General features: G+C 44.4%; 3 protein-coding genes across 3 annotated transcripts; all 3 read right to left on the reverse strand.

Annotated features, from left to right (window-relative positions):
* Positions 1-278: 278 nt before the first annotated feature.
* On the reverse strand, positions 279-2,390 carry LOC145003222 (Rhomboid-related intramembrane serine protease family protein). Its single transcript, XM_078962348.1, has 7 exons — positions 1,999-2,390; positions 1,499-1,623; positions 1,315-1,400; positions 1,194-1,234; positions 951-1,117; positions 813-875; positions 279-593 (listed from the first exon to the last, which is right to left on the reverse strand). The coding sequence occupies exons 1-7, from the start codon at positions 2,210-2,212 to the stop codon at positions 429-431; spliced, it is 861 nt and encodes a 286-aa protein (XP_078818474.1). The 5' UTR covers positions 2,213-2,390; the 3' UTR covers positions 279-428.
* Positions 2,391-12,039: 9,649 nt separating this feature from the next.
* On the reverse strand, positions 12,040-12,522 carry LOC145002307 (uncharacterized). Its single transcript, XM_078961604.1, has one exon. It carries the CDS (start codon positions 12,520-12,522, stop codon positions 12,040-12,042), a length of 483 nt encoding a protein of 160 aa, XP_078817730.1.
* A 3,117-nt stretch (positions 12,523-15,639) lies between these two features.
* On the reverse strand, positions 15,640-16,887 carry LOC145002308 (uncharacterized). The gene has a single exon (XM_078961605.1). The coding sequence runs from the start codon at positions 16,885-16,887 to the stop codon at positions 15,640-15,642; it is 1,248 nt and encodes a 415-aa protein (XP_078817731.1).
* Positions 16,888-27,805: the final 10,918 nt, after the last annotated feature.

Consider the following 27,805-nt stretch of genomic DNA (forward strand, 5'->3'; position numbering starts at 1 on the left):
ATAAAAAAATAAATATCAGATACTAAAATTACACGCTAACATTATAGATCTGTAAAAGGATTTCTCTCTAATGCAATCCACTCTAATCCTTGCTGTTAATTATATAATAATGGATCCCCATTGATTTTTGGTCTGGATCCGGATCCAGATCCACCACGGATGCCTGATGGTAGCATGAACAACTCAAGAGTCACCTATCAACAGACCTTTTTTAAGATAACCTTTTTTTTGCCAATTTTTTAAGATACAGATGGATGATAATTGATAAAGTCAGTCTGTTGGCTGGTGTAACCATAACCCAAAATATGGGATGTGCTATGCATTGAAACAGCAGCAAGTGATTGGTTTAATATGTAACACAAACGATTAACAAAAACAGCAGAAATGGTTGAAATGGAATGGGTATTAATTTATTATGAATGGCATAATCATTTTTTATTATGATGCTCCACAGATTGAGAAGGAACTCTGCTGAGAAGCCACACCAAAGTCGCACCCACAAGAGCACCAGAAAGATGAGCAATATGATTTACATTCTGCATACCACTATTACTGCTTGCAAAACTTGTTGAAGCTTGAGCTGCTTCCATCACCTGTCAAATGTCTTTTTATGTCATTCTACATTTTCCATCTACTTTTTACCAAATGTTATTACTTTATCAGCTAGCTTATCAGGCTAAAGCTAGTTTTTCAGCTAGTACGCCAAACACAACCTGAGTCCTAACCTTTTAGAAATTTGCCCAATTTACTTTTTCTTTCCGTTTCCCAAAAAGTACTTTCACTTTCTTAAAGATTTTTAAACATATACATACCCTTTCAATAACAAATTGACCAAGGATAAGTACTTCAAGAATCTTCCTCCAGTCAAACGAGAGCTGCAATAAGTAAAAATATTTAATTATTAGTTTTAATAAAGTGCCTGGTTTTAAAGAAAAAAAAAAAACATGTACCTTAACAAGAACACTAATTGCAAAAAGACCAAACACTGCACCAGAGGCACCAACAGAAACCGCATTTCTTGGAAGTATAAGCCAAGAAACAAGATTTGCTCCAGCACCCGTTAAGATATAAGAAAGCCACACTCCAAAATTTCCTTCTTCTTCTTCAACAAGCTTTCCTATTTGACAAAAAGATTCAAGCTATAAAACCTTAAAATATACAATAAGGAAACACTAAAGAAATCTTTCCCTTACCAAATATATATAAAAAGAAAAGGTTGCTAGACAGATGATTCCTGTAGTATAACATATTAAATTTAAGTAAACTTCTTGGATTAAACTTAAACCACATCAATAGTTTAGGTTTAGGCCTTACCAATCAGCATGACAGAAAGTTGCAGTCACAAACTGGTACCAAACAGGAAAATTGTGGTATAAATACAAAGCTTTAATCTCACGAACCTGGTTCAAAATATAAGTTTTTTTGAGTTAATCCTCTATAGTTTAGATGCCAAGTATATGTATGAGACAACATTATAATAAGTTGATTCAGTTTGAACCTGAAATATGTGATCTGCTACATAGATTCCAATATTAAGTAGTAAAATCCAGAATATCCCATTCACTCGCTTCTCTGGCTTCCTCTTGTCGCTATATTTTCCAACCTCCAGCTGCGATATCATATCTAAAGTTGTAATGCATCAGTTTAATAAGTCTTGTTTCATTCCACAAAAGTGCTACAGCTTAACTATAGGCGTCAATTTTATGATTTGTTACTTCAAAATTGGTATGGATTTCGATCTCAGTGGAGATATATTGCTACCTACATTTAAGTTTAGGTGGACAATGAATCTATTAACTATAGGTGCAGACAAGGTGTTTGATAAAACTCCTCAATAAACAAAGCTAATCAACCAGAATACTTCGCCTCAATTCTTGGGGATTGGGTGTTCATCATCTCACTCTATAACTAAACAATTAAACAGCTGAATTTAAGCTATAAGCATCAATCAGATATATGTAAACCTAAGCAGAACATTTTTACGCAACAAAGAATTACCGGAGTCTTGCATCTTGCACAACGGACGAGATCGAGGAATCGGATGAATGAGAAGGGGGCGGTTGAATCTGCCAAAACTTTGAGAAAGAGATTGAGGATTATAACTGAATTTGAAGGGTTGGCGATTGAGTATCATAGGCATTAGTTTACATGATGGTGAAAAAGATAAGGGTTTGGCGAAAAGCTGGTTACGTATAACTATTAACTCCGCCATTGTTGTCAGCTTAGTGCAGCTAAACAACCAACAGAAGAGAAACCCCGCCAATTGTACTTCTACACTTCCCTTTTGGCTCTCAACGCTCAAGGTTCATGTACTTTCGGGCAACGAACACCGTTCTACAGTTATTGATTTAGAGAGAAAGGAAGAAAAGAAAAGACTATTCTCTTAAAAACAAATTAAGGGAGGAAAAGATGTGAAGATGAGGTTACATTTGATTGATTTGTTTTATAAAATGGTTAATTTTAAAATTGAGTAAAGAAACATTTAAAATGTTTTAAAAAAATGAGTTAAAAAAATGATATGAGAAGTAATAAAATGTTCAGAAAATTCAAATTTAGCGGGGCACGTTTTGAGTTAATGTCATAATTTGATAATGAACTTTTTTAAGAAAAAAAGACCATCCATCTTAATCTTATTTAGGGCCTCTTTGATTATGGTATGATCGGTCCGGTCAGACAAAAATATCTTACCCGATCCAGTCTATTTGTTTGATATATGTTGATTTGATCTGATCTGGTCTGTATCTACTAGCTCAAGTCCCTGATAAATAGAGGTCGTGTGTAACGATCCAAAATTCAAGACCAAAATTTCTTTTAATAAAACATTACTCAAAGCAAAATCATCAATCCCAAAACATAAACAGAGTATTAATTTCAAAAACACACGTTCGTTATCAGAGTAAAACATTCTCAGGCTGTCTAATCAATGGTGTGTGCCATGCGATCACCCCGAGCTCTTCCCTCCGCTACCGGAAGTACTTGAAACCAAAACTGAAAACCGTAAGCACGAAGCTTAGTAAGTTCCCCACCCTACCACATACCATGCATAACCACATATTGCACATACTGGGCCACGCCCGCTATCCTGGGTCTCGCCCCCTGCCTCGGGCCTCGCCCGCTATAACTGCGCCGCCGCTCCAGGCCCCGCCTGACTTCGAGCCCCGCTCGAATACAAATCTGTTTCACTTAGGCCTCGCCTGTCACAGGGCCTCGTCCGCCAACAAATAATAACACATAAACATATCATAACACATAAGCTAAACTCATACGACTGATCCTGTCCTAAGGCCTCGCCTATCTTGGGCCTCGCCCTTGTCCTGCTACTGATGAGTCATGGAACCCCGTCCACGCTCCTACTGGTAGTGAGATACGGGCCTAGCCCACTCTCACTCCTTCCCTAACTTGGGCCTCGCCCCTGTTCTGCTACTAATGAGATGTGGAACACCATCCACACTCTGCTATTGGTGAGATACGGGACCTCGCCCACACTCACCTCCCTACCAGGCACATACATGCATCACACAAACAACAAGTATAAACTATCATATAAACAAATCCTTGGGCACCCGCCCGCTATTAATGGAACTCGTCCTAAATATCATACTAGCATACGGTGCCTAGGGCTAACCACCGGGCCTTCTACTCATAACTACATGGGCCGGCATTGTGGCCTTAGACCCATTCACACAAAGGGAAACTCACCTGCACTGACTGAACTTGCTGATGATCTCACTAGTTGCTGTCCGGTAACTCTCTGAACTCCTGCTCCCCGAACTACCAATATCAAAGCAACACTGAGTCTAGCTGACCCCCGAGAGACAACCAAGTCAACTCTGGTCAAAGTCAAAGTCCTGGTCAAAGTCAACCCTACTCGTCGAGTCACCCTACTAACTCACCGAGTTCATATGTTCTGAGTCCTTCCTTTCGCGTCTCGACTCGCCGAGTCAGTCCATGACTCGCCGAGTCTACCGATTTCCGAGTCCTGACCTATCCAACTCACCGAGTCTCCACTCGACTCACTGATTCGAGTCTCAATTCGAAGGGTTTGGGGTTTCGCGACCTGACTCGCCGATTCCAAGAGCAGACTCGCCGAGTACAAGGCAATCTTCATCTGACTCGACGAGCTGTTCATCCCACTCGTCGAGTTGCTCCTAATCTCCATGCTACTCGCCGAGTCCATTCAGATCTCCTTACATGCAGAGGACTTTTGAGTCATGCATGGACTCCAAACTGTAGATCTACCCTTCCCAAGCCTATTCCTCACGTAAAGTTTCAAACTTTACGTGTAGAGAAGGAGATCTAGGCAAAATACACCATAAAATAGGGTTTAAGGCAAAGAGGCTCCATAATCAACTCAAGGGCAGATACTTTATGCTTCTCAAGACCATAATATGCTTAGATCCGAAGTAGCAACTTCAGATCTGGCTTCTAACTCAAATGGATACCATTATGGCTAAAAATCCCCAACACCCACACATAGATCTAGGTGTAAAAGAGTCCAAGAACTAGTTTATTACCTCCAGATGCTCAGAAATATCTTCCCAATCCCAGATCTATAGCCCCTTCTTGCACCTCCAAGATCCTTCTTCCTTCTCCAAGCTTTAATGCACTCTTCAAGGCAACAATTGGCTCAAACAATGGATAGGGCGGCTAGGGTTTGGTGTTCTGGGTTAGAGAGGCAGTAAAGGAACCCTAGGGAAGAGAATGAGGTGCTTAAATAGGCTCCAAGTCCCGAATTTAGGGTTTTCCTCACACGGACCAGACTCGCCGAGTCCCCTTGGCCGACTCGCCGAGTCGGTTACTTACTCCTCGACCCGGATCCCGCTCGGACTCGCCGAGTCGCCCCTTAAAATTAGGGTTTTCTTTCCTTTCTTGGCCTTCCAGACTTTGGGTGTTACATCGTGTTTCCACTATGCCCTTGTCACTTCTACCCATCCCCCTCGCACATCTTTTGTCCCCTCACAGTCATCTCCATTCACTTGCTTCTTCCCTTATCATCGATATTTTCAATATCAAATTCCGAAAAAATTTACATCTCTACATGCATTTGAAGGGCAGAAACCTAATTCAAATAACTGATCTGGAAAAACTAAAGTTTCCCCATCATAGAGTTGTTGATTTGTCGCGAGGCTCTCGATGGTTTTTGAACTGGAATACCGATCGGATTATGCTAATTCAATACTAATTGTTCCATTGCTGAACTACACCATCAATGTTTTGTTGGGTTTAGGTGAAAACAAAAAGTTCAATATATTTTGTTTTTAATTATGCTAATTTGAATCAATTATTTGATGGGTTTTTCTTGTTGATGAAGTTGTTTCATGGGTTTATGATTTCTTTTTTCGTTGTGTGATCATCTCTATAGCTATATATCTTGATACATGTTAATCATTACAAAGGGTACATAGGTAATTATACTATTATTTCATATATGCTAGTTTCGAGTGTAGTTTCTTTAAGTGTTTATCGATTGCTTTTTCCTTTAGGCAATGTGTTTGATGAACTTGAACCAGTGATGTTTATGTTTCGTATTCAGGTTGTGATCATACAGTAAGCAAATAGATTGCAACATTGTACAATAGAACTAGCTAAAAAAAGTATGGTCTTGGTTTTAAATAAAGATCATGTTCAAACCAGGAAGTAATTAGCACCATATTAACATCATTTCAAGGGAAAGGTTTGCAATTTGCTGTTGATAAAAAAGTATGGTCTTGGATTGTTGGATTTGCTCTATAGGCATATAACAGTCAAGTTTGTTTCTATGATCCATGATTTGATGCTTTAATCTATTGAGCCTATAGTTTTATGATCAATTGGTTCTAACAAGAAGATTATTTTGGTCAATTTGCTAGAGTCAACATTACAGGTGCCAAAAGGAACCGATAGATCCTTCTGGGATTGTGGTTGCAACCTGCATAGCTAATTTGTGGAATGTAATGGAAACACAACATAAAGAAGATTGTTTGGTTGCTTGGTTTGCTTTCAATCATTTTTTTCAATCGTTTTTTTTTTCTTTTTGATCCACATATCGTGTGTATGTGTGTAACTTGGTGACAGTGGAAGAATGTAGATGACTACTTTTAGTTTTTAAAAATCTTGTCAAGTCTTGAAACTTTAAAGGACAATGCTATTAACTAATAACCATTTTTTTAGGTGGATTCTTGTTGGAGTGATATTAATGCTAATAGTCATGTTTATTGTAAACAGTATAGTATTCATCAGTGATGATTTGACTTTTAATGATGTTACTATTTTTTTATGATAAAGGAATTATTATATATAAATGTTATAAATTAAATGGTAAATCATAAAGAAATTATTATAAAAATGATATTTTAGGGTAAAATAGTCATTTTGCATAGTCAGTCAGATGCAAAATCAAACAATAAGTTTCAGTCAGAAGTTAACTCAGTCAAAACTTCTAACCCAGTCAGCTCTAACCCAGTTAGCAACTATCAAACGACCATTTAGTCAAATGATCAAGATAGCCAATTTTATGGTGAATTACTACAGCAAATTCAAATCATAAAAAACATTGTTTAAATTAAAAACATAAAAAAAACACAAAAGCCATATGCAAAATCACAGGTGTATCTGAATACGAGGGAAAACCAATTTTTTAAAAATTCTTTTTGGTGTTTAGAGCATCTCTAACCCACTCTCATTCATGATTTTTTCCCCTATTTCTTCTCCCATTCTTTTCCAACAATCCCCCATTTTGGGAGATATGAATAGTATTACACAAATATATGGTGTTATATTATTCATTTCTCCCAAAATGGGGATGAACTTTACATTGTCGGTTTTAGTCCCTCTGTTTATATATTTATACATTTCTAATTCATTTTACCCACTAATTATAATTTAAATATAATATTTAATACTTATAATATTCTGTTATATATGAAATTATATTAATTAATTATAAATATAAAGTTTGTTTTTTGTTCATCAAATTCATATAAAAATTTAAATACATATTGAAATTTTAAAGAACTATAACGTATTTGTAACAACCCAAATTTTATTTATTTTTTATTTTTTTTTAGTCCAAAAATTTCATTTTTAATTGAACACCTTGCAAAACATTTAAAAATAAACAACATTCGATCATATTGTTTCTTAAATCAGGTTACGTGTCTGAAAACCAATACATGAAATCAACCATAGTGTCAGAGTACAAATCCCAGAACAATCTCATAATGCGGAAAACAAGGGGTGTGTATGATGTGCCGCTACCGTGTCAGCTCCTTCCCCTTCGCTGAAGAGTTACTTAAAACCAAAACTCTAAACTGTAAGCATGAAGCTTAGTGAGTTCCCCTATAATACCACATACCATACAATCATATAATGAATAGCTAAGAGATACGGGCCTCGCCCACACTCATGGAGATACGGGCCTCGCCTACACTCCGCTAACTAGGAGATACAGGCCTCGCCCACACTCCGCTATCTAGGAGATACGGGCCTCGCCCACACTCCATTGTCTAGGAGATACGGGACTCGCCCACACTCCGATGTCTGGGAGATACGGGCTTCGCCCACACTCCGCTACTAAACCATAACATACAAGTATCACACAGACAACAAGTATAAACAGTTCTACCACACTAGCATATATCATCATCAAACTCAACTATGAGATACGGGCTCTGCCCACACTTCAATACTATCATATCGTCTATAAGGGCCGGCCTTGGTGCCTTATACCTGTTCCTACTGGTAGGAAGCTCACCTCGAAAAGTAGCTACCAAAAGTCTGACTGTCGAACATCTGACTGCTGCACCGGAAATCCTTCGGCTACAATCCATAAACATAGATTAGCCACTCATAAATACTCTCAGGTCAAATGACTGACCCACCCCTGGTCCAAGGTCAACTCCTTGGTCAAAGTCAACTTCCAGTTGATTGGACTCGCCGAGTCATGGCACAGACTCGTCGAGTCCTTCTCCTACTAACCTGGTCCTACACGCCAAGTCCCTCTTCCCACTCACTGAGTCACCCTTAACTCACTAATTGGGACTATAGAACCGACTTGCGATCCGACTCACCGAGTCCAAGAACAACTCGCCGAGTTTGAAGAACAACTCGTCGAGTTCCAGGCAATATTCATATGACTCACCGAGTTGTTCATCCAACTCGCCGAGTCTGAGGCCACCTTCATAAAACTCGCCGAGTTCCACTTTGGGACTCGCCGAGTCCCTATGACCCATTTCCCATACAGACCAAAATCGAGACATGGAACACTTCCAAACCATATATCCATGTTCCTTGGGCATGCCTATCACGTAAAGTTACAAACTTTATGATGGAACCTTGCTGTTGATGAGACCTCGCTTCTGACTCTGGGATGGGACCTTCTTGGTTGCTTGGTTGTAATTGCAAGATCACAAAGAACAAGGGCCGTCAGCCGCTTCCCGGGAAGAGTTCCCGGGAGAACGCTTTGACGGTCAAGTTAGGATGGATTTAGGATTTGTGTTTTCTCTCTAGATTGGTTGGGGGAGCTTACCTCGCTAGTATGAGAATGCATCCTTTTATACCTAGCGCCCATGTCTGGTCCGTACCAGACAGGATCGCTTTTTTTTTGGGAGACAGGATCAGAGGAGCTGATTGGAGGGTCATGCGCCTTCAAATGCCAGAGCACTCTCATTGGCTCTAACGATAATGCTCTGATCCCACTGTTTGTCTCCTGGTCGTACTTTTGTCTTGGAGCGAAGAGCGTCACTTGGCGGGTGCGAGCCTTTCGCCTGGGCATTCCGCTCCCGGGGGCGCCAACGGGCGCTGAGCCTGTTGGGCTGGGTCTGGCTGGTGTGCCCGGTTCTAGGGCTTGGATGCAACTCTACTGTACTGCCTTAGGTACGCCACCAAGTCCCCCAGTCTAGTAGCCGTAGCGTTGCAGCGCTAGTTACGGCGTTCTGGACTTAACTGAATGACGCGTGCTCGTTTTTCTTTACCCGCCGCTCCGTTTTTAATGGTGACGTGACTGCGTTTGATTGTTGGCAGTTACATCATCACAATAATCATGTAAATGTCCTGCCTCTTCTTCTTCTTTAAGAGGGTCTTTGCACAGTTTCTTTTGCTTCCTCTATTCTTCTTTTCTCTTCGTGTTCATTCTTCTTTCCCTCTAATGGCTAATCTTCCTGGGATCGTCCCTGCTTCTGTCAAGTATTGAATATTGGAGGTCATGTATGGCTTATCCTCCTTAGAAGATGTGGAATTTCCCTCTACTGGCTCTAGTATCTCTTCTCCCCCTGCTGGCTCTAGTATCTCTGCTGTACAATTTCCTTTGACAGATTTCCAAGAGGAGGTTCTTCAGAAGGATGGATGTAGTCTTCAGATGTTGACCCCTAATGCTGTCAACAAAGTGGTTGCCTTCGAGATGATCTGTAGAGCCAATGGGTATGTTCCCGACTATTTCGTTTTCAAGTTCTTTTTCCGGTTCTGCCTTACCGGTGATAAGTGTACTTTTTTGGCCCGGCGAGGGGGGCATGCCCTAGTTCTTGATGGACGTACCCCCAAGAATTGGCAAGAGAAGTGGTTGTAGGTGAATTAGGAATTGGTTGGGAGTGGTCATTACCGTGCTAATGCTTTCGCCGATACTGTCCCCAAGCTCTTTCCTCACAATCAAGAAGTCGCCGATTACCTGAAAAGTGTGCAAGTAACCGCTGAAGATTACTCCGAAGCGATCCTGTCCGGGGTAGGGATGAGCCCTTCCTGGAGGCGGCGTGGAAAGATGGCGGTGTTCTACTCCGTCGTTGATGGTGAGTGTCGCATTCGCCCTGTTTCTCTCTTTACTTTACTTTTGGTGTTTCTCTTAACCGCCTCCATGTGACTTGCATTTCATTATACTTTTCTTTAGGTGTTGAGTCTTCCTTATCCATGGATGAGGTACTGCGTAAATGCTATCGAGGCAAACTGGAGTTTCGTGAGGTGGATCTGTTCGAGCGTCTTCCCCCTCCTCATCGGGCAGATCATCTCAACACCCCTACTCCTTTTGTCCCTCCAACGGGCTCGTCGGCGCCTGGGGGAGATCCATTGTTTGCCCGCCCAATTTCCTTTGTTATGCCAAAGGGCGGTGTTCCTTCCTCTTCCCCGGAGGACTGTGAGGACAGCAAAGAGGGTATTATTGCTAACGTTCGGCGGATGCAGGCGAAACGGAAGGCTATGCAGGCGATGGGTGAGCCGGTGACTGGCGCTCCTCCCGCCCCCAAGAGGGTGCATACTAGGCGCAACTTTTCTCACTTGCTGAGCTCGATGAGTTCCACGCCAGTGAACTCCACCTCCGCTGGCGTGGTTGTGATTCTCGATGATGACGTGCAACAGTCTGAGGGAGTCGATATGGCGACTGAACAGCCCGGTCTTTCAGATTTTTCTTCAATCCCTTCTCCAAATGTTCCATTTTTCCCCTCCAAGCTTTCTTCCCCAAAAGGCTTCAGCCCCCCCGGGCTAGTTACAGTTTCAACAGATGGTGGCCCCGGTGATGGTGCTTCTGGGTCGGTGGTTTTTGTGCCATCTTGGGATCTTCTCAACGATTCTCGTCTTTCTGTTCGTGCCAATGCCTTGGAGTTCTCACGCCATGCCTTCCCTCCAATTGCAGTGGGGGATATGGATGCGATGGGTACCCTACCCTTTCTCACAACATGGCTTATGCTGCGGTGCAAGCGATGTTCTATCTTGTTGCAGGTTCCTGGCGCATCCATATCCTTGGTGAGATGGAGGCCACTCATGCCACCTGCGGGTCGCGTGTGGCAAGCCTTGAGCATCGCCTGGGTGAGCTTGGCGAAGATCTTTGCTCAACTAAAAAGAAATGTGAATTGCTGGCATCAGAGAGGAATGTTCTTAATGAGGCTAGGGCTGCATTAGAGGCCAAGGTTGATTCTCTCACTCAAATGAATGACGGTTTAATGATCCAGGTTGAAAGTCTCGAGCGTTACGTCGTTGACCGTGACAAGCTTGTGTCGTCGCTGCAAGCAGATGTGTGCGCTGTTCGTCGAGATTTGGATTGGCTGCTGCAAATTGGTGTTGTGCGTATCGTTGATGAGCTGATAGAGCATCCTGACTTTACCAATGCTATCAGTCTTATCCGCCATGCCACATATGTGGCCGGGGTTGAATCTATCCAGAAAACTTTAAGTGGTGGTGAAAGTGGGGAGGCGGGTGCTAGTTCGCTGTTTGTCGGGCCTGTGGTTAGCGTAAGTGATGCTCTCTTATCCTTTGCTAGTATGGATCACACAGGTCTGTTGGGTCTGGGAGAGATGGTTATTGATGGTTTGCGAGAGTTGTGTTCTTTTGGTTCAGAGGGCACTCCTGAGGATGCTGCGAGTCATGAAATGGTGCTTGTGAATGACATTGGTGTGGGAGGGAATGGTAAAGATTGTGGTGCTAGTGGTGATGGTCGAGCAGGTGTTGGAGGTGGCAATGTTGATGAGGTGGCAGATGATAGGGAAGTTTCTGACGGGTTGGCTGGGAAAGTGAGTACGGATGATGTTATGGAGGGGGATGTGGTTGGTGATAAGTCTGTTGGTGATGGTTCGAGGCCATAATATTTCCTTGTTTTGTTTAGTCTATGTGTTTTGCTTTGCAATGGTTGAGTTGCCCAGAACAATGTTTTTTCTTTTATATGTATGTGTTTGATATGCACTAAGCATTATCTATTATCTCCTTTTGTGTTTTGTGCTTGGCTTATTCGTTTATTGCGTATTGCTCAAGATGTGCCAAATATTTTGCCTTGTTTGTTATTATTGACACGCTAAGTGTTCACATTGAGTGCGCTTAGCACTCATCATTCAATCGTTGGAGATTATTACACTAATTATGAGAAATCAGCAATTGCATTACTATTTAACCGCGGGTTTTTTAAATACACTGAGTATTAAGCTCATATCACTTATGCATGAAATTTTATATATGTCGAGTACTAAACTCATGTCTTTAAACATAGGAATACACTGAGTATCAATTCTCATGTCACTTAGCATGGATAAATGTACTCTAAGTACTTCTAAGGTGCAATATACTCAATGGGATATCAACTAACTAGAGTTACATCTTTCCTCTTCCTTGGAAAAAATATTTCTTTAGGTTCCTAGCATTCCATGTTCTTGGAATGGGCCTTCCTTCCATCGTTTCTAACGTATATGCCCCATTCCTATTTTCCTCTGTGACCCTGTATGGGCCTTCCCACGTTGGGCCCAGCTTTCCCTGGGGCTGTGCCCGACTGGCCTCATTTTTCCTCAAAACATACTCGCCCACTTTGAAGGCCTTCTCCTTTACCCTTTGGTTGTAATACCTTTCTGTTGCATGTTTATACGCAGCTTGGCGTACTCCCGACTCTTCGCGTTTCTCCTCTAGGATATCTAAGTTTATCCTGAGGCCTTGTACGTTGCTTTCCTCATCTTGGTTGGCCACCCTTAGCGTATTCACTGCCACTTCCATGGGGAGCATGGCTTCAATCCCATATGTCAAGCTGAAAGGGGTTTCCCTTGTGCTTTTCCATGGTGTGGTCCTGTATGACCATAGCACCATTGGTATCTCCTCTGCCTAATTCCTTTTTGCTTTGCCCAACCTCTTTTTGATCCCATTGACAATGGTTCGGTTGGACACCTCCGTTTGATCGCTCGCTTGAGGGTGTGCCACCGATGTGAAGCGTTGGCTTATCCCTTTGGCAGTGCACCATTCTCTGAACGGGTTCTCAGCGAATTGAAAACCATTGTCGCTGATGAGAACCTTAGGTGTTCCAAATCTTGTCATGATGTTCTTCCACACAAATTTTATCATGTGCCTCCCAGATATGCATGCCAATGGTTCAACTTCAATCCACTTTGTGAAGTAATCCACGCCTACCACCATATACTTCAGCTTCCCTGGTGCTTCTGGGAATGGACCCACTATGTCTATGCCCCACTGGTAGAAAGGCCACGGGCTGGATATGTTGCTTAGCGGCGCCGGGGGTTCCGCCTGGACTGGGGCGTAAGACTGACACTCTCCACATTTCTTTGTTACTTCTACTACGTCTTGATGTATCGTTGGCCAGTATACCCCCATTCGTAGCACCTTTCTAGTCAAAGCCCTCGCTCCTTCGTGTGCGCCCACCTGCCCTGAGTGTGCTTCTTGGAATATCTCTCTCCCCTTGGCTTGATCTACACATTTTAGCCATGGAGACGTGAACCCCTTCTTGTACAACTCCCCGTTCACCATTGCGTATGAGGGTGCCTTTATACGTATTTTTCTGGCTTCGTCATGGTCGTCCGGCAACACCCCTCTCTTGAGGTATTCCCAGAACGGCGTCATCCATGTCGGCCCGATGGGGGTCAGGATGTTCACCTGCTGTTCATCAATGCTTCTCTCCCCGATCACCTCCACTAAAACTTTCTTTGATAGGTGGTCGAAACAAGTGGACGCTAGCTTGCTCAAAGCGTCTGCCCTCTTATTCTCACTTCTGGGTATCTGCTTGATTGTAAATTGGCCGAACAACCCTACGAGTTGCTTTACCATCTTTACATACCTTCCCATTCTTTGGTCTCTTACCTCAAAACTCCCATTGACTTGGTTCGCTGCTACCCTTGAGTTCGTTAGCGCTGTTACAGCTTTCGCACCCATCTGTTTGGCGAGTCGCAATCCTGCAAGCAATGCCTCATACTCCGCCTCGTTGTTTGATGTATGGAAGTCGAAACGGAGGGCGTAGGTTACCTCTTCTCCTTCTGTACTAGTCAGGATCAGACCCACCCCTGAGCCTTCCCTTCTAGTCGCTCTGTCCGTGTACAGGGTCCATGAACCATCGCCGGTAGGGGCCTCTTCAACTACCCACACCTTTTCTTTCACCGGATTCCTTCTGTCAGGAATTTCTAGTAAGAAATCAGCCAACGCCTGCCCTTTGATACTTGTTCTTGGGCGGTAGTTTATGTCGTGCTCTCCCAGTTCAATTGCCCACTTGGCCAGCCGACCCGATGTCTCCGGCTTAAGCAAGATCTGTTTAATGGGGTAGCTTGTGAGTACCTCGATTTGATGTGCCTGGAAGTATCGCCTTAATCATCTAGCAGCGTAGATGAGTGCCAGCACCAATTTTTCCAGCGTGAGATAGTTGAGTTCTGGTCCTTGCAGCGCTCTGCTAACAAAGTATATCGGTCTCTTCTCTCCTTCCCTCTCCACAGCCAATACCGATGATATCGCTTCACCTGACGTCGGTAGATACACTTGTAATGTTTCTCCCGAGATGGGGGTTGCCAGAGTCGGCAACTTGTGCAGTGCTTCCTTGATTCTCTGGAGCGCCTTCTCAGCTTCGTTCGTCCATTGGAAATTGTTTTTCTCGATGTATCCCTTTAAGATGTGGAACAGTGGCATAGCCTTGTCGGCAGATTTTGAGATGAACCTACTTAGAGCTGTGAGCTTCCCGTTTAGACCTTGTGCATCTCTAAGAGAGTTTGGGGTTGGCGTCTCGATGAACTCGTTGACCTTGGTCGGGCTGGGCTGGACGCCTTGTCTAGTAACATAGTAACCCAAGAATTGCCCCTCTTCCACTCCAAACGTGCATTTGGCTAGGTTTAGTTTCATCTTGGTTACCTATAATGTTTTAAAAGTCTTTTCGATGTCTTGCAGCATCTTTTCTTCATTTGGGCTCTTGATCACCATATCATCTACATATACCTCAATATTCCTTCCAATTTGCTTGGCGAATATCGAGTCGACTAGCCGTTGGTATGTCGCCCCTGCGTTCTTTAACCCGAAAGGCATCTTGGTGTAGCAGAACGTGCCATGGTCTGTATAGAAGGCTGTTTTCTCTTCGTCTTCTTTGCTCATCAATATCTGGTGATACCCTTTGTATGCGTCCAAGAAGCATTTTAGCTTGTATCCATGTAGCGACTCTACCTTCTGATCGATTTTCGGGAGTGGGTAGCAATCCTTAGGGCATGCCTTGTTTAGATCAGAAAAGTCGATGCACATGCGCCACGACCCGTCCTGCTTACGGACTATAACTGGGTTTGCAATCCATGTTGGGAACATCACCTCCCTTACTATTCCGGCCCCCGTCAGCTTAGACACTTCTGCATTGATCGCCATGTTACGGTCTCCTCCTTATACCCTTTTCTTCTGCTTAACCTCTTTTACCCCTAGTTTGATCATCAACTTATGTTCGATGACCTTCCTTTTTACCCCCACCATATCCATGGGCGTCCAAGCAAATACATGTTTGTAGCGTTTGAGCAGGTCGACTAGTGCTCTTCTTGTGTGGCTTGGGAGGTCGGTTCCAACATCGATCGGCTGATCGGGATATCCCTCATTGATTACCCCCTTCCCTTTTGCCGGATTGCCCCTGGGCCTCTTGGGCCCTTTGGTTATTTCTGCTGGCTTCATAACCGTATAGCACCTCAATTCTCTGGGCGGGGTGGCCAAGATCGTGGCTTCGCCCTTTGGTGTGTCGAAATTCATGATCCCATGCATGGTTGAAGGTACGACTCCTAGCTTTAAGAGGGCGGTCCTCCCCAAGATGATGTTGTGTTCCGCCGAGTGTCGAATGACCACAAAGTCTATCAGGGCGGTCTTCTTCCGCTACTTGTCGTGGCTAGTGATTGTTAAGGGGAGGTGGATCGTGCCCAATGGCCACAGGCTGTGGCCGGTGAATCCCACCAGCCTACCCGTCGTAGGTCACAAATTGTCTTTCCAGCGATCCGGGAGAAGCCGGAAGCAATGCTCATAGATGATGTCTGCTGAGCTCCCGGTGTCGACATAGACCCTATGGATAGTCACGTTTTTGATGGATGCCTGTATTATCAGGGGGTTGTCGCCCTTCCAACCTTCTGGCCGAGGATCCTCTATGGAGAACGTGAGCGCGCGTGCTGACGGTTTAACAATGATTTGCTCTCCTCGCTGATCCTCCCTGCTTCTTTTTCTGCGTATCATGAATATCTCCTTGGGCTGAACTCCTTCGCGGGATGGACCCTTGGCGTTCTCAGCATCGAATTTGGCACGTAGGCTTTGCGCCACTTCCACCAGGTCTCCCTTAAGTTGTTTCTCCTCCATCTCCTTCTTTTGCACCGAACAGCTAGCTGTATCATGTGTTTTGCTTTTGTGGTACTCACAGTACCGACTCTTAGACGAATTGGCTGGCTGCTGTTTCTCAGACACTGCATATACTTCTGGGCGGCAACCCCGTCTGTCGTCTTTAATAAATGTTCGGAAACGTGGTGATGGTCTTCTTGCTTGGCCATAGTGTCTTCCTCCTCCCCGGAAGTCCGCGTGGGTCGGGTGGTGATGTCTAGTCGCCATAGCCTTCAAGTAGGCCTGCTTGGCTGCCTCACCCTCTTCCTGCCGTAGGTACCGCTCCACTCTTTCTTTCAACTCAGCTCGTGTTATAGGCTTCTTTCCCATGAGTTTTTGGGAGAGGGGCCCAGGCAGGAGTCCCCATGTGAAAGCACCAACGATGAGCCCTTTGTCATGCCCCGGTACATCCATCATAGCGTTTATGAACCTTGTAAAGTATTCTAGAACAGTCTCCCCCTCCATTTGTTTGCAGCCTATAATTGAATGAGACTCACCTTTGTACTTACGTAGCTGCATGAAGTTGGTGAGGAAGAGGTATTTGAGTTGAGCGAAGTTTGAAATGCTGCCCGGTTGTAGCGTTTTGAACCATGTGCTGGCATTGCCATCGAGCGTCGTCGGAAAGTATGTACACCAAAACTTCTCGTTAAGTTTTAACGACGTCATCTTCCATTCATACGTATCAATGTGGCTATCTGGGTCGGTGGTTCCATTGTACGTTTTAAGCGTCGGGAGCCTCACAGTGTTTGGTATTTCGTAATCCAGCAGCTCTTTAATGAACGGAGATGTTACACTCCGGGAAAAACCATCCTGGTTTGGAGCAGTTGACGTCCCTTGCTGGTATTGCAAACTCATTCCATGCTGTAGGGGCGTAAGGTAGCTTGGACTTGGTCCATAAAAGGGGTATGGTTGGAATGGTAACTGGAGGGGATGGCTAGTGGAGAAAGGGTGCATGGATGTAATAGGGTTGATCATTATCGGTTGTTGTAAGCTGTTGTTCGACCATTGGGTAGACGGGTGGTGAGTGGTTCATCATGGTTTGCGCCAATGGTGGTAATAGCGTTGCGGAATTCTGTCCACTAGTCGTCTGGAACGATGTAGGTGTTACAAACGACAGTGAAAGGTTGAAAATATGGCTCGATGGAGGTGCAGTTGAGTGGACTGTCCGCATCTGTTGCGGCGGCGGCGCAAAGAACGGTGGCGTCTGAAGCTGTGTGGGCGAAAGTAGCTCCACCGGAGTCACTCTTTGCTGAGAAGACAATGGTTGCGAAATATTTCCGGCGGCTGCTGTAGAACTTCGTTCGCCCAAAACTGGCATATTGGTCGCTGTAGGTGGTGGCGTTTCGTCCAACATCGCCATGGTTGTATGGGACTAACTGGTCGTCCCTCACTACCGTTGGACGCCATTGATGCTTGATTTCATGCTTTTGTTTGTGTTCTTCATCTCACAAAAGGATGGCACCAAATGATGGAACCTTGCTCTTGATGAGACCTCGCTTCTGACTCTGGGATGGGACCTTCTTGGTTGCTTGGTTGTAACTGCAAGATCACAAAGAACAAGAGCCATCAGCCGCTTCCCGGGAGGAATTCCCTGGAGAACGCTCCGACGGTCAATTTAGGATGGCTTTAGTGTTTGTGTTTTCTCTCTAGATTGGTTGGGGAGCTTGCCTCACTAGTATGAGAATGCGTCCTTTTATACCTAGCGCCCCTGTCTGGTCCGTACCAGATAGGATCGGTTTTTTTTTGGGGGGGGAGACAAGATCAGAGGAGCTGATTGGAGGGTCATGCCCCTTCAACTGCCAGAGCGCTCTCATTGGCTCTGACGGTAATGCTCTGATCCCACTGTTTGTCTCCTGGCCGTACTTTTGTCTTGGAGTGAAGAGCGTCACTTGGCGGGCGCGAGCCTTTCGCCTAGGCGTTCCGCTCCCAGGGGCGCCAGCGGGCGCTGAGCCTGCTGGGCTGGGTCTAGCTGGTGTGCTCAGTTCTAGGGCTTGGATGCAACTCTGTTGTGCTGCCCTATGCACGCCATCATTTTACGTGCATTCATGACCCTATAAACTCAAAAAGGCAAAACCAAGCTCTTAATAAGGTCATGCACTCAATGGGGACCTCAATCACTTCAACCACAGACAATTTGTACTTCTAATACGCCCATAAGGTCCGAATATGGAGTCCTTTAAGAACATAGAGCATAAACACATGGAGCTTGAGGTTATAGGGCTTGAAACCCACTAATTTGGGACAAAAAGGGGATCTAATGAACTAGTGATCAAGGTAAGAACTTTTCTACCTGAATGGAAGCTTCTCACATTGTAGATTCCGGATCTACCTCCCCTCATTGCACACTTCAATTTCTTCCTTCTTCTTCTAAGCTCCAAGCCTTCTTCACAAAGCCAAAAACACTCTCAAGAACAATATGGGGGCTAGGGTTTCGCTCTAAAGCTCTCTGGAAGTGTTAGGGACAAAGGAGGCCAAGTTAGAGTGTTTAAATAGGATGCAAACACCTGAATTAGGGTTTTTGCCCAAATAGGGTCTACTTGCCGAGTCCGCCAGTCTTGGGACCGACTCGCCGAGTCCAAAGTTCATTTCCCGCGTCTTATCCCACTCCTACTCGGCGAGTTGGCCCATTAACTCGTCGAGTCCAGGGAAAAAATGCATTATTTAAAAAATGTAAATTTGAAGGAGTACGTACCGGGAACCAGGTGCTACAAATCTCCCCCACTTATCATAGACTTCGTCCTCGAAGTCTGCTGCTCGATCCTGAAACAGCTCGGGGTAGTGCTCCATCATCTCTTCCACCGGCTCCCAAGTCCACTCCGATCCCTTCCGGTGCTGCCATTGCAGCTTCACGAGTTCCACCCTTTTGTTCCTCATATCCTTCGACTTTCTGTCGAGGATTGCCACAGGTCGCTCGATGTAATTCAGGCTATCGTCGACCTGAATATCCTCCAAAGGCACCACTGCCGAGTCGTCCACCAAACACTTCCGCAACTGAGAGACGTGGAAAGTGTTGTGGATTTGGCTGAGTTCGGCTGGCAGGTCCAACCTATACGCCACCGTGCCCACCCGGGCTGCAACCCTGAATGGCCCGATGTACCTTGGGCCTAACTTTCCTCGCTTTCTGAATCGGATGATGCCTTTCCATGGCGACACCTTCAGAAGAACCATATCCCGGACTTGGAATTCCAAGTCTGAACGACGCTTGTCGGCATAAATTTTTTGCCGACTCTGAGCAGTCTGAAGCCTGCTTCAGACCTGCTGAATCTTCTCTGTCGTCTGGGGCACCACTTCTGTGCTCCCCATGACCCTCTGGTCAACCTCTCCCCAACATATCGGGGTCCTGCATCTCCGTCCGTACAACATCTTGAAGGGATACCGGTCAATACTCGCGTGGTAGTTGTTGTTGTATAAGAACTCAGCTAAAGGAAGATAGGTATCCCAATTACCACCGAAATCTAGCATGCATGCCCGCAACATATCCTCAAGAGTCTGGATGGTCCGCTCACTCTGACCATCCGTTTGTGGGTGGAAGGCAGTGCTAAAATGCAGACGAGTGCCCAACTCATCATGAAACTTCTTCCAAAACCTGGAAGTGAAACGCACATCTCTGTCTGAAATCACTGATACTGGCACCCCGTGCCACGCCACTATCTCCCTGATATAGATGTCGGCCAACTTCTCGGCCGAGATGCTCTCCTGAATTGGGATAAAATGGGCGCTCTTGGTCAATCGATCTACGATGACCCATATAGAATCCACTCCTCGCGCGGTCCTGGGAAGCTTTGTGATAAAATCCATCGTAATATCTTGCCACTTCCACAACGGGATTTCCAACGGCTGCATGTTGCCGTGCGGTCTCTGATGCTCAGCCTTGACCTTCCTGCAGGTCAAGCACCGCTCAACGAACCATGCCACATCTCGCTTCATGCAGGGACACCAATACTCCAGACGAAGATCCCTATACATCTTCGTCGCCCGGGATGAATGGAGAACCAGGATTTATGCACCTCCTCCATCAGAACCTGATGCATGCCACCCAGATAAGGGACCCACACCCTACGGTGAAGAGTTAATAACCCTCAGCTATCATAGTCGAAGGAGGAAACCTGCGCCACAATCCGCTCACACTTCCGATGTTCCTCCTTCATATCCTCCTACTGATCCTCCCGAATCCGCTCCAATAGCGGAGTCACTACTGTCATCCGTAGATAGATATCTCGGATCGGTGCTGCCTTACGGCTAAGTGCGTCGGCCATCACATTGGCCTTCCCTGGGTGATAAAGGATCTCTCAATCGTAATCCTTTACCACATCCAACCTCCGCCGTTGCCTCATGTTTAGGTTCGGCTGATCCATGAGGTACCTCAAACTCTTATGGTCGGTGTAAATGGTACAGTGAACCCCATAGAGGTAATGACGCTAAATCTTGAGGGCGGACACAACCGCCCCCAACTCCAAGTCATGTGTTGGGTAATTCGCCTCATGAGGCTTCAGCTGCCTCGATGCGTAGGCGATGACATGCCCTCTCTGCATCAATACCGCGCCCAAACCTGAGATGGATGCATCGCAGTACACAACAAAATCCTCTATGCCCTCTGGTAGGGATAAGATTGGTGCCTCGCATAATCTCTGTCTCAGTGTCTCGAACGCTGCCTGCTGTTCATGCCCCCAACTAAAGACCACGACCTTCTTTGTTAGACTGGTTAATGGTACGACTATCTTGAAGAAATCTTGGATGAATATCCGATAATAGCCTGCTAATCCTAGGAAACTCCGAATCTCGGATGGAGACTTCAGAACCTCCCATCTCATCACGGTCTCCACCTTGGTCGGATCTACTGAAATCCCATCCTGGTTGACTAGGTGCCCCAGAAACTGCACCTCGCACAACTAAAACTCACACTTGGAGAACTTGGCATACAAGCTCTCCCCCCTCAAAGTCTCCAGCACCTCCCGCAGGTGCTCCTCGTGCTCCTCCTGCGTCTTGGAGTAAACCAAGATATCATCAATGAAAACTATCACAGACCGATCCAACATCGATCTGCATACGTGGTTCATGAGGTCCATGAACGTGGCAAGAGCATTGGTGAGCCCAAACGGCACCACCATGAACTTATAATGGCCATAGCGCATCCGAAATGCGGTCTTCTGCACATCCCCCTCTCTGACCCTCATCTGATGGTAACCTGAACGCAAATCGATCTTGGAGAACCAAGATGCTCCCTGTAACTGGTCAAAGAGATCTTCAATCCTCGGGAGTGGGTAACCGTTCTTCACCGTTACCTTGTTCAGCTCCCTATAGTCTATGCACATCCAATGCGACCCGTCCTTCTTCTTCACAAACAAAATCGAGGCTCCCCAGGGTGAACTGCTCGGCCTGATAAATCCCTTATCTAGTAGCTCTTGCAACTATGTAGACAACTCCTGCATCTCGGGAGGAGCCAACTGATAGGGTGCCTTGGCTATTGGAGCCGCACCAGGGACTAGGTCAATCCTGAACTCCACCTGATGCTCCGGAGGTATCCCAGGCAACTCCTCGGGGAATACATCCACGAACTCTCGTACTACAGGCAACTCGTCCACCATCGCTCTACCCGCCTCCCGGGCATCCATAACGTACGCGACATAACCTGCGCAACCCTGCTGGAGGTAGCGCCTTGCCCTCGCCGCCGAACAATAGGCTGGCCCTCGCTGTGGTCTCTCACCCTGAATCACCAACTCTCCCCCACTTGGGGCTCTGACTCGCACTAGTTGTTGTGTGCAATCTATCATTGCTCTATTGAGGCTCAGCCAATCCGTACCAATAATGACCTTGTTTCCCTGCAACGGAATGGGAACCAGGTCAACCAGATACCGCTCTTCAAACATTCTCAATACACAATCCCGAAAAACCTCTGATGCTCGAACCGATCGATCGTCGACAATCTCCACCTCTAAAGGGCAATCCAACCTGCCCGAAGACTCAGGAAACTTCTTGCTAAGCACAAGGGAAACAAATGATCGGGTAGCCCCTGAATCGAACAACACATGAACTGGAATACCGTTCACATGGAACGATCCTAAGCAGAGCACATACACATAACATATCAACATTACAGCAGCATAATGTAAAATCATAAATAAAGAATCATACCAGTCACCACATCGGGTACGGCGCGTGCCTCCTCAGTAGTCAACTGAAAGGCCCGGCTCCTCACCACTAGAGCCTCTGCCTTGCCCTGTCGGCCATCTGTGATCCTCATAGTCGCTGGAGTCGGCGCCTTCACAGGCGTTGATGCTGCTGTCAACTGAGGGAAATTGGCCCTCTTGTGGCCCCTCTGGTTGCAATGGAAACACAACAACTCAGATGTCTGAACAACCGAGGCAGGGGCAGTACAATCCCTTCTAAAGTGTCTCGTCTTGCTGTACTTGTAGCAGCCCGACGATCCCAATCTACATGCTCCCTCGTGCGACCTTCCACATTTCCCGCAGCGGCCTGGTCCTCCTTGGCCTTTTAGCCTACCATTTGATCCCTTGGGCTTCATCCCTGAAGCCCCAACCACCTGCCCCGCCTCTACCTTCCTCTTCTAGATATGCTCCAGATCAATCTCCCTATCCCTTGCCCTGGCAATCATCTACTCCAGGGTAGGGCAAGCTGAAAAGCTATCATGCTCTCGGATGTCAGCGCGGAGCATGTCATGGTAGCGAGTCCTCCTCATATCCTCATATCCAGCATACTCAGGCATCAGCAATGCCCTCTCCCGGAACTTGGCGGTGATGTCCACCACAGTCTCTGTAGTCTGTCTCATGTCTAAGAACTCCCTGGCCAGCTGTTGTAGCTCGACAGCCGGCGTAAACTCTACCCTGAACCTGGTCACAAAGTCCGACCAGGTCATAGCCTCAACAGCCGAGGCTCCCAACGAGTCACCGACGGACTCCTACCAATCTCTAGTTATATCTCTCAAACACCCTGCTGCGTATCTCGCCTTCGACCCCTCGGGGCAGAAGCTAGTCAGCTGTGCGGACTCAATGTCCGCAATCCATCATCTGGCAGCAATGGGGTCCTTCGCCCCATGGAAATCCGGCTCACTACTGCCCCTAAAGTCCTTGAAGGACAGTGTGCGAGATCCTGACTGGCCAGATGTCATGTCACTCCTGAACGCCCTGAGGCGGTCCTCCATCAGCTCGACTATCCCTCCCTTGATTGACCCGAAAATGATGGGGGTTGACTCAAGGATGCCTCTGGTGATCTCTGACGCGATGAACTCGCGTAGCCTCTCATCTACTGGCTCGGAACCTGATCCCGAACATGATCCCTCTGCAGAACTGCCATCAACTGGCCTCTGACGTATTACCACCATTCTGCAATAGACACGACAACCATTAGTGATACTGATACTTCTAAAGGAATCACATCTATTTCAAGTTCCCTGGTCTTGTCTCAGCCTTCCTTATTTCGGGTACGGATCCTCTACTTTCAGTAGTACGGGCCCATACTAACTTCCACATCTATCCATACCTTTTTCAAGGACTGCCTCGACTCCACCAGATCCCTTTCACTACTGTTGGTCACTGCTATACTCTTCTTAGGCTTGCCCTAGGGAAACCTCCGACTCCACCCTACCCGATCCTCATAGAGAGAAACGGGTCTAGCATACAATGCTAAACTCATATTGTCAGGTATAACCTATACATGCTATCCTACTACTGTCTACTCAATACTAGCATGTAATTCTCATAAGATGAAGCACATAAAGCAGACACGTAAGACATCACTCCTAGATCGTTAGTCCTATTCTAGCATGTTGTTCTACTGAAACCGTTAAACATAACATAAATTTGTATGGGTATTTTAGGGAATACTTACTTGAGCTCGGCCGGTCGCCCACATCACACACTTCGTTCTTTCGTAAAACTCTTTACTTAATCCTTTAGAATTTTTTTGAAATCCTTTAATCCCTTGATTTGAGTTCAGACATCCCGAGGCTGTGTCCGAATCCCTAAAACCAGGGCTCTGATACCAACTTGTAACAACCAATTTTTTTTAGTCCGAAAATTTCATTTTTAATTAAACACCTTGCAAAACATTTGAAAATAAACAACATTCGATCATATTGTTTCTTAAATCAGGTTACGTGTCTGAAAACCAATACATGAAATCAACCATAGTGTCAGAGTACAAATCCCAGAACAATCTCATAATGCGGAAAACAAGGGGTGTGTATGATGTGCTGCTACCGTGCCAGCTCCTTCCCCTTCGCTAAAGAGGTTGCTAAAACCAAAACTCTAAACTGTAAGCATGAAGCTTAGTGAGTTCCCCCATAATACCACATACCATACAATCATATAATGAACAGCTAATAGATACGAGCCTCGCCCACACTCATGGAGATATGGGCCTTGCCCACACTCCACTATCTAGGATATACGAGACTTGCCCACACTCCACTGTCTGGGAGATACGAGCCTCGCCCACACTCCGCTACTAAACCATAACATACAAGTATCACACAGACAACAAGTATAAATAATTCTACCACACTAGCATATATCATCATCAAACTCAACTATGAGATACGGTCTCTGCCCACACTCCGATACTATCATATCGTCTATACGGGTCGGCCTTGGTGCCTTAGACCCGTTCATACTAGTAGGAAACCCACCTCGAAATGTAGCTACCAAAAGTCGGACTGTCGGACGTCTGACTGCTGCACCGGAAATCCTTCGGCTACAATCCATAAACATAGATTAGCCACTCATAAATACCCTCAGGTCAAATGACTGACCTACCCCTGGTCAAAGGTCAATTCCTTGGTCAAAGTCAGCTTCCAGTTGACGGGACTCGCCGATTCATGACACAGACTCGTCGAGTCATTTTCCTACTAACCTGGTCCTACACGCCAAGTCCATCTTCCCACTCACTAAGTCACCCTTAACTCACTACATGGGACTATAGAACCGACTCGCGATCCGAATCGCCGAGTTTAAGAACAACTCGCCGAGTTTGAAGAACAACTCGTCGAGTTCTAGGCGATATTCATATGACTCGCCGAGTTGTTCATCCAACTCGCCGAGTCTGAGGCCACCTTCATAGAACTCGCCGAGTTCCACTTTGGGACTCGCTGAGTCCCTATACAGACCAAATCTGAGACATGCAACGCTTCCAAACCATAGATCCATGTTCCTTGGGCATGCCTATCATGTAAAGTTACAAACTTTACGTGCATGTATGACCCTATAAGCTCAAAAAGGCTAAACCAAGCTCTTAATGAGGTCATACACTCAATGGGGACCTCAATCACTTCAACCACAGACACTTTATACTTCTAATACGCCCATAAGGTCCGAATCTGGAGTCCTTTCAGAACATAGAGCATAAACACATAAACCTTGAGGTTTTAGGGCTTGAAAACCACTAATTTGGGACAAAAAGGGGATCTAATGAACTAGTGATCAAGGTAAGAACTTTTCTACCTGAATGGAAGCTTCTCACAGTGTAGATTCCGGATCTACCTCCCCTTCTTGCACACTTCAATCTCTTCCTTCTTCTTCTAAGATCCAAACCTTCTTCACAAAGCCAAAAACACTCTCAAGAACAATATGGGGGCTAGGGTTTCGCTCTAAAGCTCTCTGGAAGTGGTAGGGACAAATGAGGCCAAGTTAGAGCGTTTAAATAGGGTGCAAACACCCAAATTAGGGTTTTTGCCCAAACAGGGTCTACTAGCCGAGTCCGGGGACCAAGTCGCCGAGTCCAAAGTTCATTTCCCGCGTCTTATCCCACTCCTACTCGGCGTGTTGGCCCATCAACTCGCCGAGTCCAGGGCAAAAATGCATTATTTAAAAAATGTAAATTGCAAGGAGTACGTACTTGGAACCAGGTGCTACAGTATTTTATAAAAACTTATAATTAAAAATGTGTATGTCTAATATTTATATAAATGTATGTATAATATTTATTTAAAAGTGTGTATGTGTAATATTTTTTATAAATGCATGTATAATATTTATTTATAAGTTTATTAAAAATATAATTTTTTTATTTAATATTAAGGTAATGAAAAAAATATAGATTATATATATATATATATGTTAAAACTAAATTAGTAAAGGAGTATGTTTGAAAATCTATGTAAGTTGGAATAATGGAATATACTAGTAATATATTTTTTGGAGGTAAAAATGGAGTAAAAAATGAAGTAGGGTTGGAGATGAAACAATATTTGTCCTATTTTTTTACTTCATTTTTAGGGGAAAAAATGAAGATGGGTTGGAGATGGTCTTAAATCTTTCTTTTTGATGTGGAAATAGTTTTTGAAATTTAATAACACAAAAAAATGTTTTTCTTATTGCAATAAAACATGCTATTGGTAAAGAGGTTCATGATTTTGAATTTTTTTAGATTTTTTTCTAAAGATAATGTCTTTTTTGATTTCATATCTGTTGTAGCAATTTGATCAATGTGAGATGACATCTGCAAAAGTGATGTCTATTTGATAAACTTTTTGATTTTTGTTTGAAAAATGGTAAATGAAATTTGCTTATTTTGTTTTTTCTCCTATTTTTAATGCTAAAAAAACATTTTGAAATATAAAATTTGTTAAAAGACAATGAATTATTTAAAATGTTCAAAAAAACATCATAATGACATGGTTGTGTCATTTTGTTTTTTTTATATCCATCCGTAAAATAAATATAGAATAAAATTTATTATTATTGTTAGAGAACTATTCCTTCAAATACTTCAAATATGATTTGAAAGATCATATATTTGTAAAGTTACAAAAGGTATTCATGAAAAGAGTAAATTATACGAGTCGTCCAGTGTCAAATTATGCGTCGAATTTTTATTTTCAAAAATTAACTCGTATCAATCTTATAATGTTTTTTTTTCAATGGGATGTATTTGAGATAAAATGACTATTTTACTATTTTTATCTTTTTTGATATATTTTTTATTTGTTTATTATTAGAATTTTAATAGAAAAACAAAAGTGGGGCCTACCACCACAAACAATTTTCCTGTATAGTCTACCTTAATCCCGTCTACTTATTTAATCCTTGATAATTCTTCTTTTATTCCACCTGCACACCATCATCCTCAACCCTTCTTCTCCCTCCCCCTCTCTTTTTTTCTCTAACTCTCTTTCTCTCTCTCTCTCTCTATATATATATATGTATCTCTCCTTCTCTTTCTCTCTCTCCACATACGTTGAAGAACAGAAAACTAGAAGATTGGAATCATCATCAGAAAAGCTAGAACAATCACCAAAAATTTGTTGAAGAACGCCTCATTCACGTTTCTCTTTATGTCTAGAAATCCAAGCCCCAACCTCGCTGGCGATGAAGCACCTGATCCTCTTGATCAAATCTATCTCAGTGGGTGATTTGATTGATGATTTTCAACATATTTAATTACATCTAATGACCACCATCCCATCTCTCTCCTTTTCTCTCTCTCTCTCTCTCTCTCCATTGACGATGGTCTTGTGCTTCTGACTTCTATAGTTTCAACTATACAACCATGGTAATTAGTGTTTGGTTATTGATTTACAGAGAATTACATATTGTTGAGATATATTGGGTTTTTTTTTTGGAATTTTTGGGTTTTTCTATATTTTAGATTTTCGGTTGATGAGGGGTGAGAGTGAGAATATCAGTAGACATAGACACTAGTAAGTGAGTCGGCGGAACACGTTGGGCTGTGCGACTAAGTTCATGGATCACATGTAAACTGAATATATAACACAAGTACGACAAAAAAAATAGCAGTCGTGTTCCATCTTGACATTTGA

Source organism: Lactuca saligna, chromosome 6 (genome assembly GCF_052625555.1).
Source record: "Lactuca saligna cultivar CGN05327 chromosome 6, ASM5262555v1, whole genome shotgun sequence".
Classification (NCBI taxonomy): Eukaryota; Viridiplantae; Streptophyta; class Magnoliopsida; order Asterales; family Asteraceae; genus Lactuca; species Lactuca saligna.

Coding starts and splice junctions, on each gene's coding strand:
- LOC145003222 (XM_078962348.1), bottom strand. CDS start 2,212: ATGGCGGAGTTAATAGTTATACGTAACCAGCTTTTCGCCAAACCCTTA. Junction 1,401..1,498: donor TAGCAGATCACATATTTCAG/GTTCAAACTGAA, acceptor ATTTTGAACCAG/GTTCGTGAGATTAAAGCTTT. Junction 876..950: donor CAATTAGTGTTCTTGTTAAG/GTACATGTTTTT, acceptor TACTTATTGCAG/CTCTCGTTTGACTGGAGGAA.
- LOC145002308 (XM_078961605.1), bottom strand. CDS start 16,887: ATGAGTTTGCAATACCAGCAAGGGACGTCAACTGCTCCAAACCAGGAT.
- LOC145002307 (XM_078961604.1), bottom strand. CDS start 12,522: ATGGTGCTATGGTCATACAGGACCACACCATGGAAAAGCACAAGGGAA.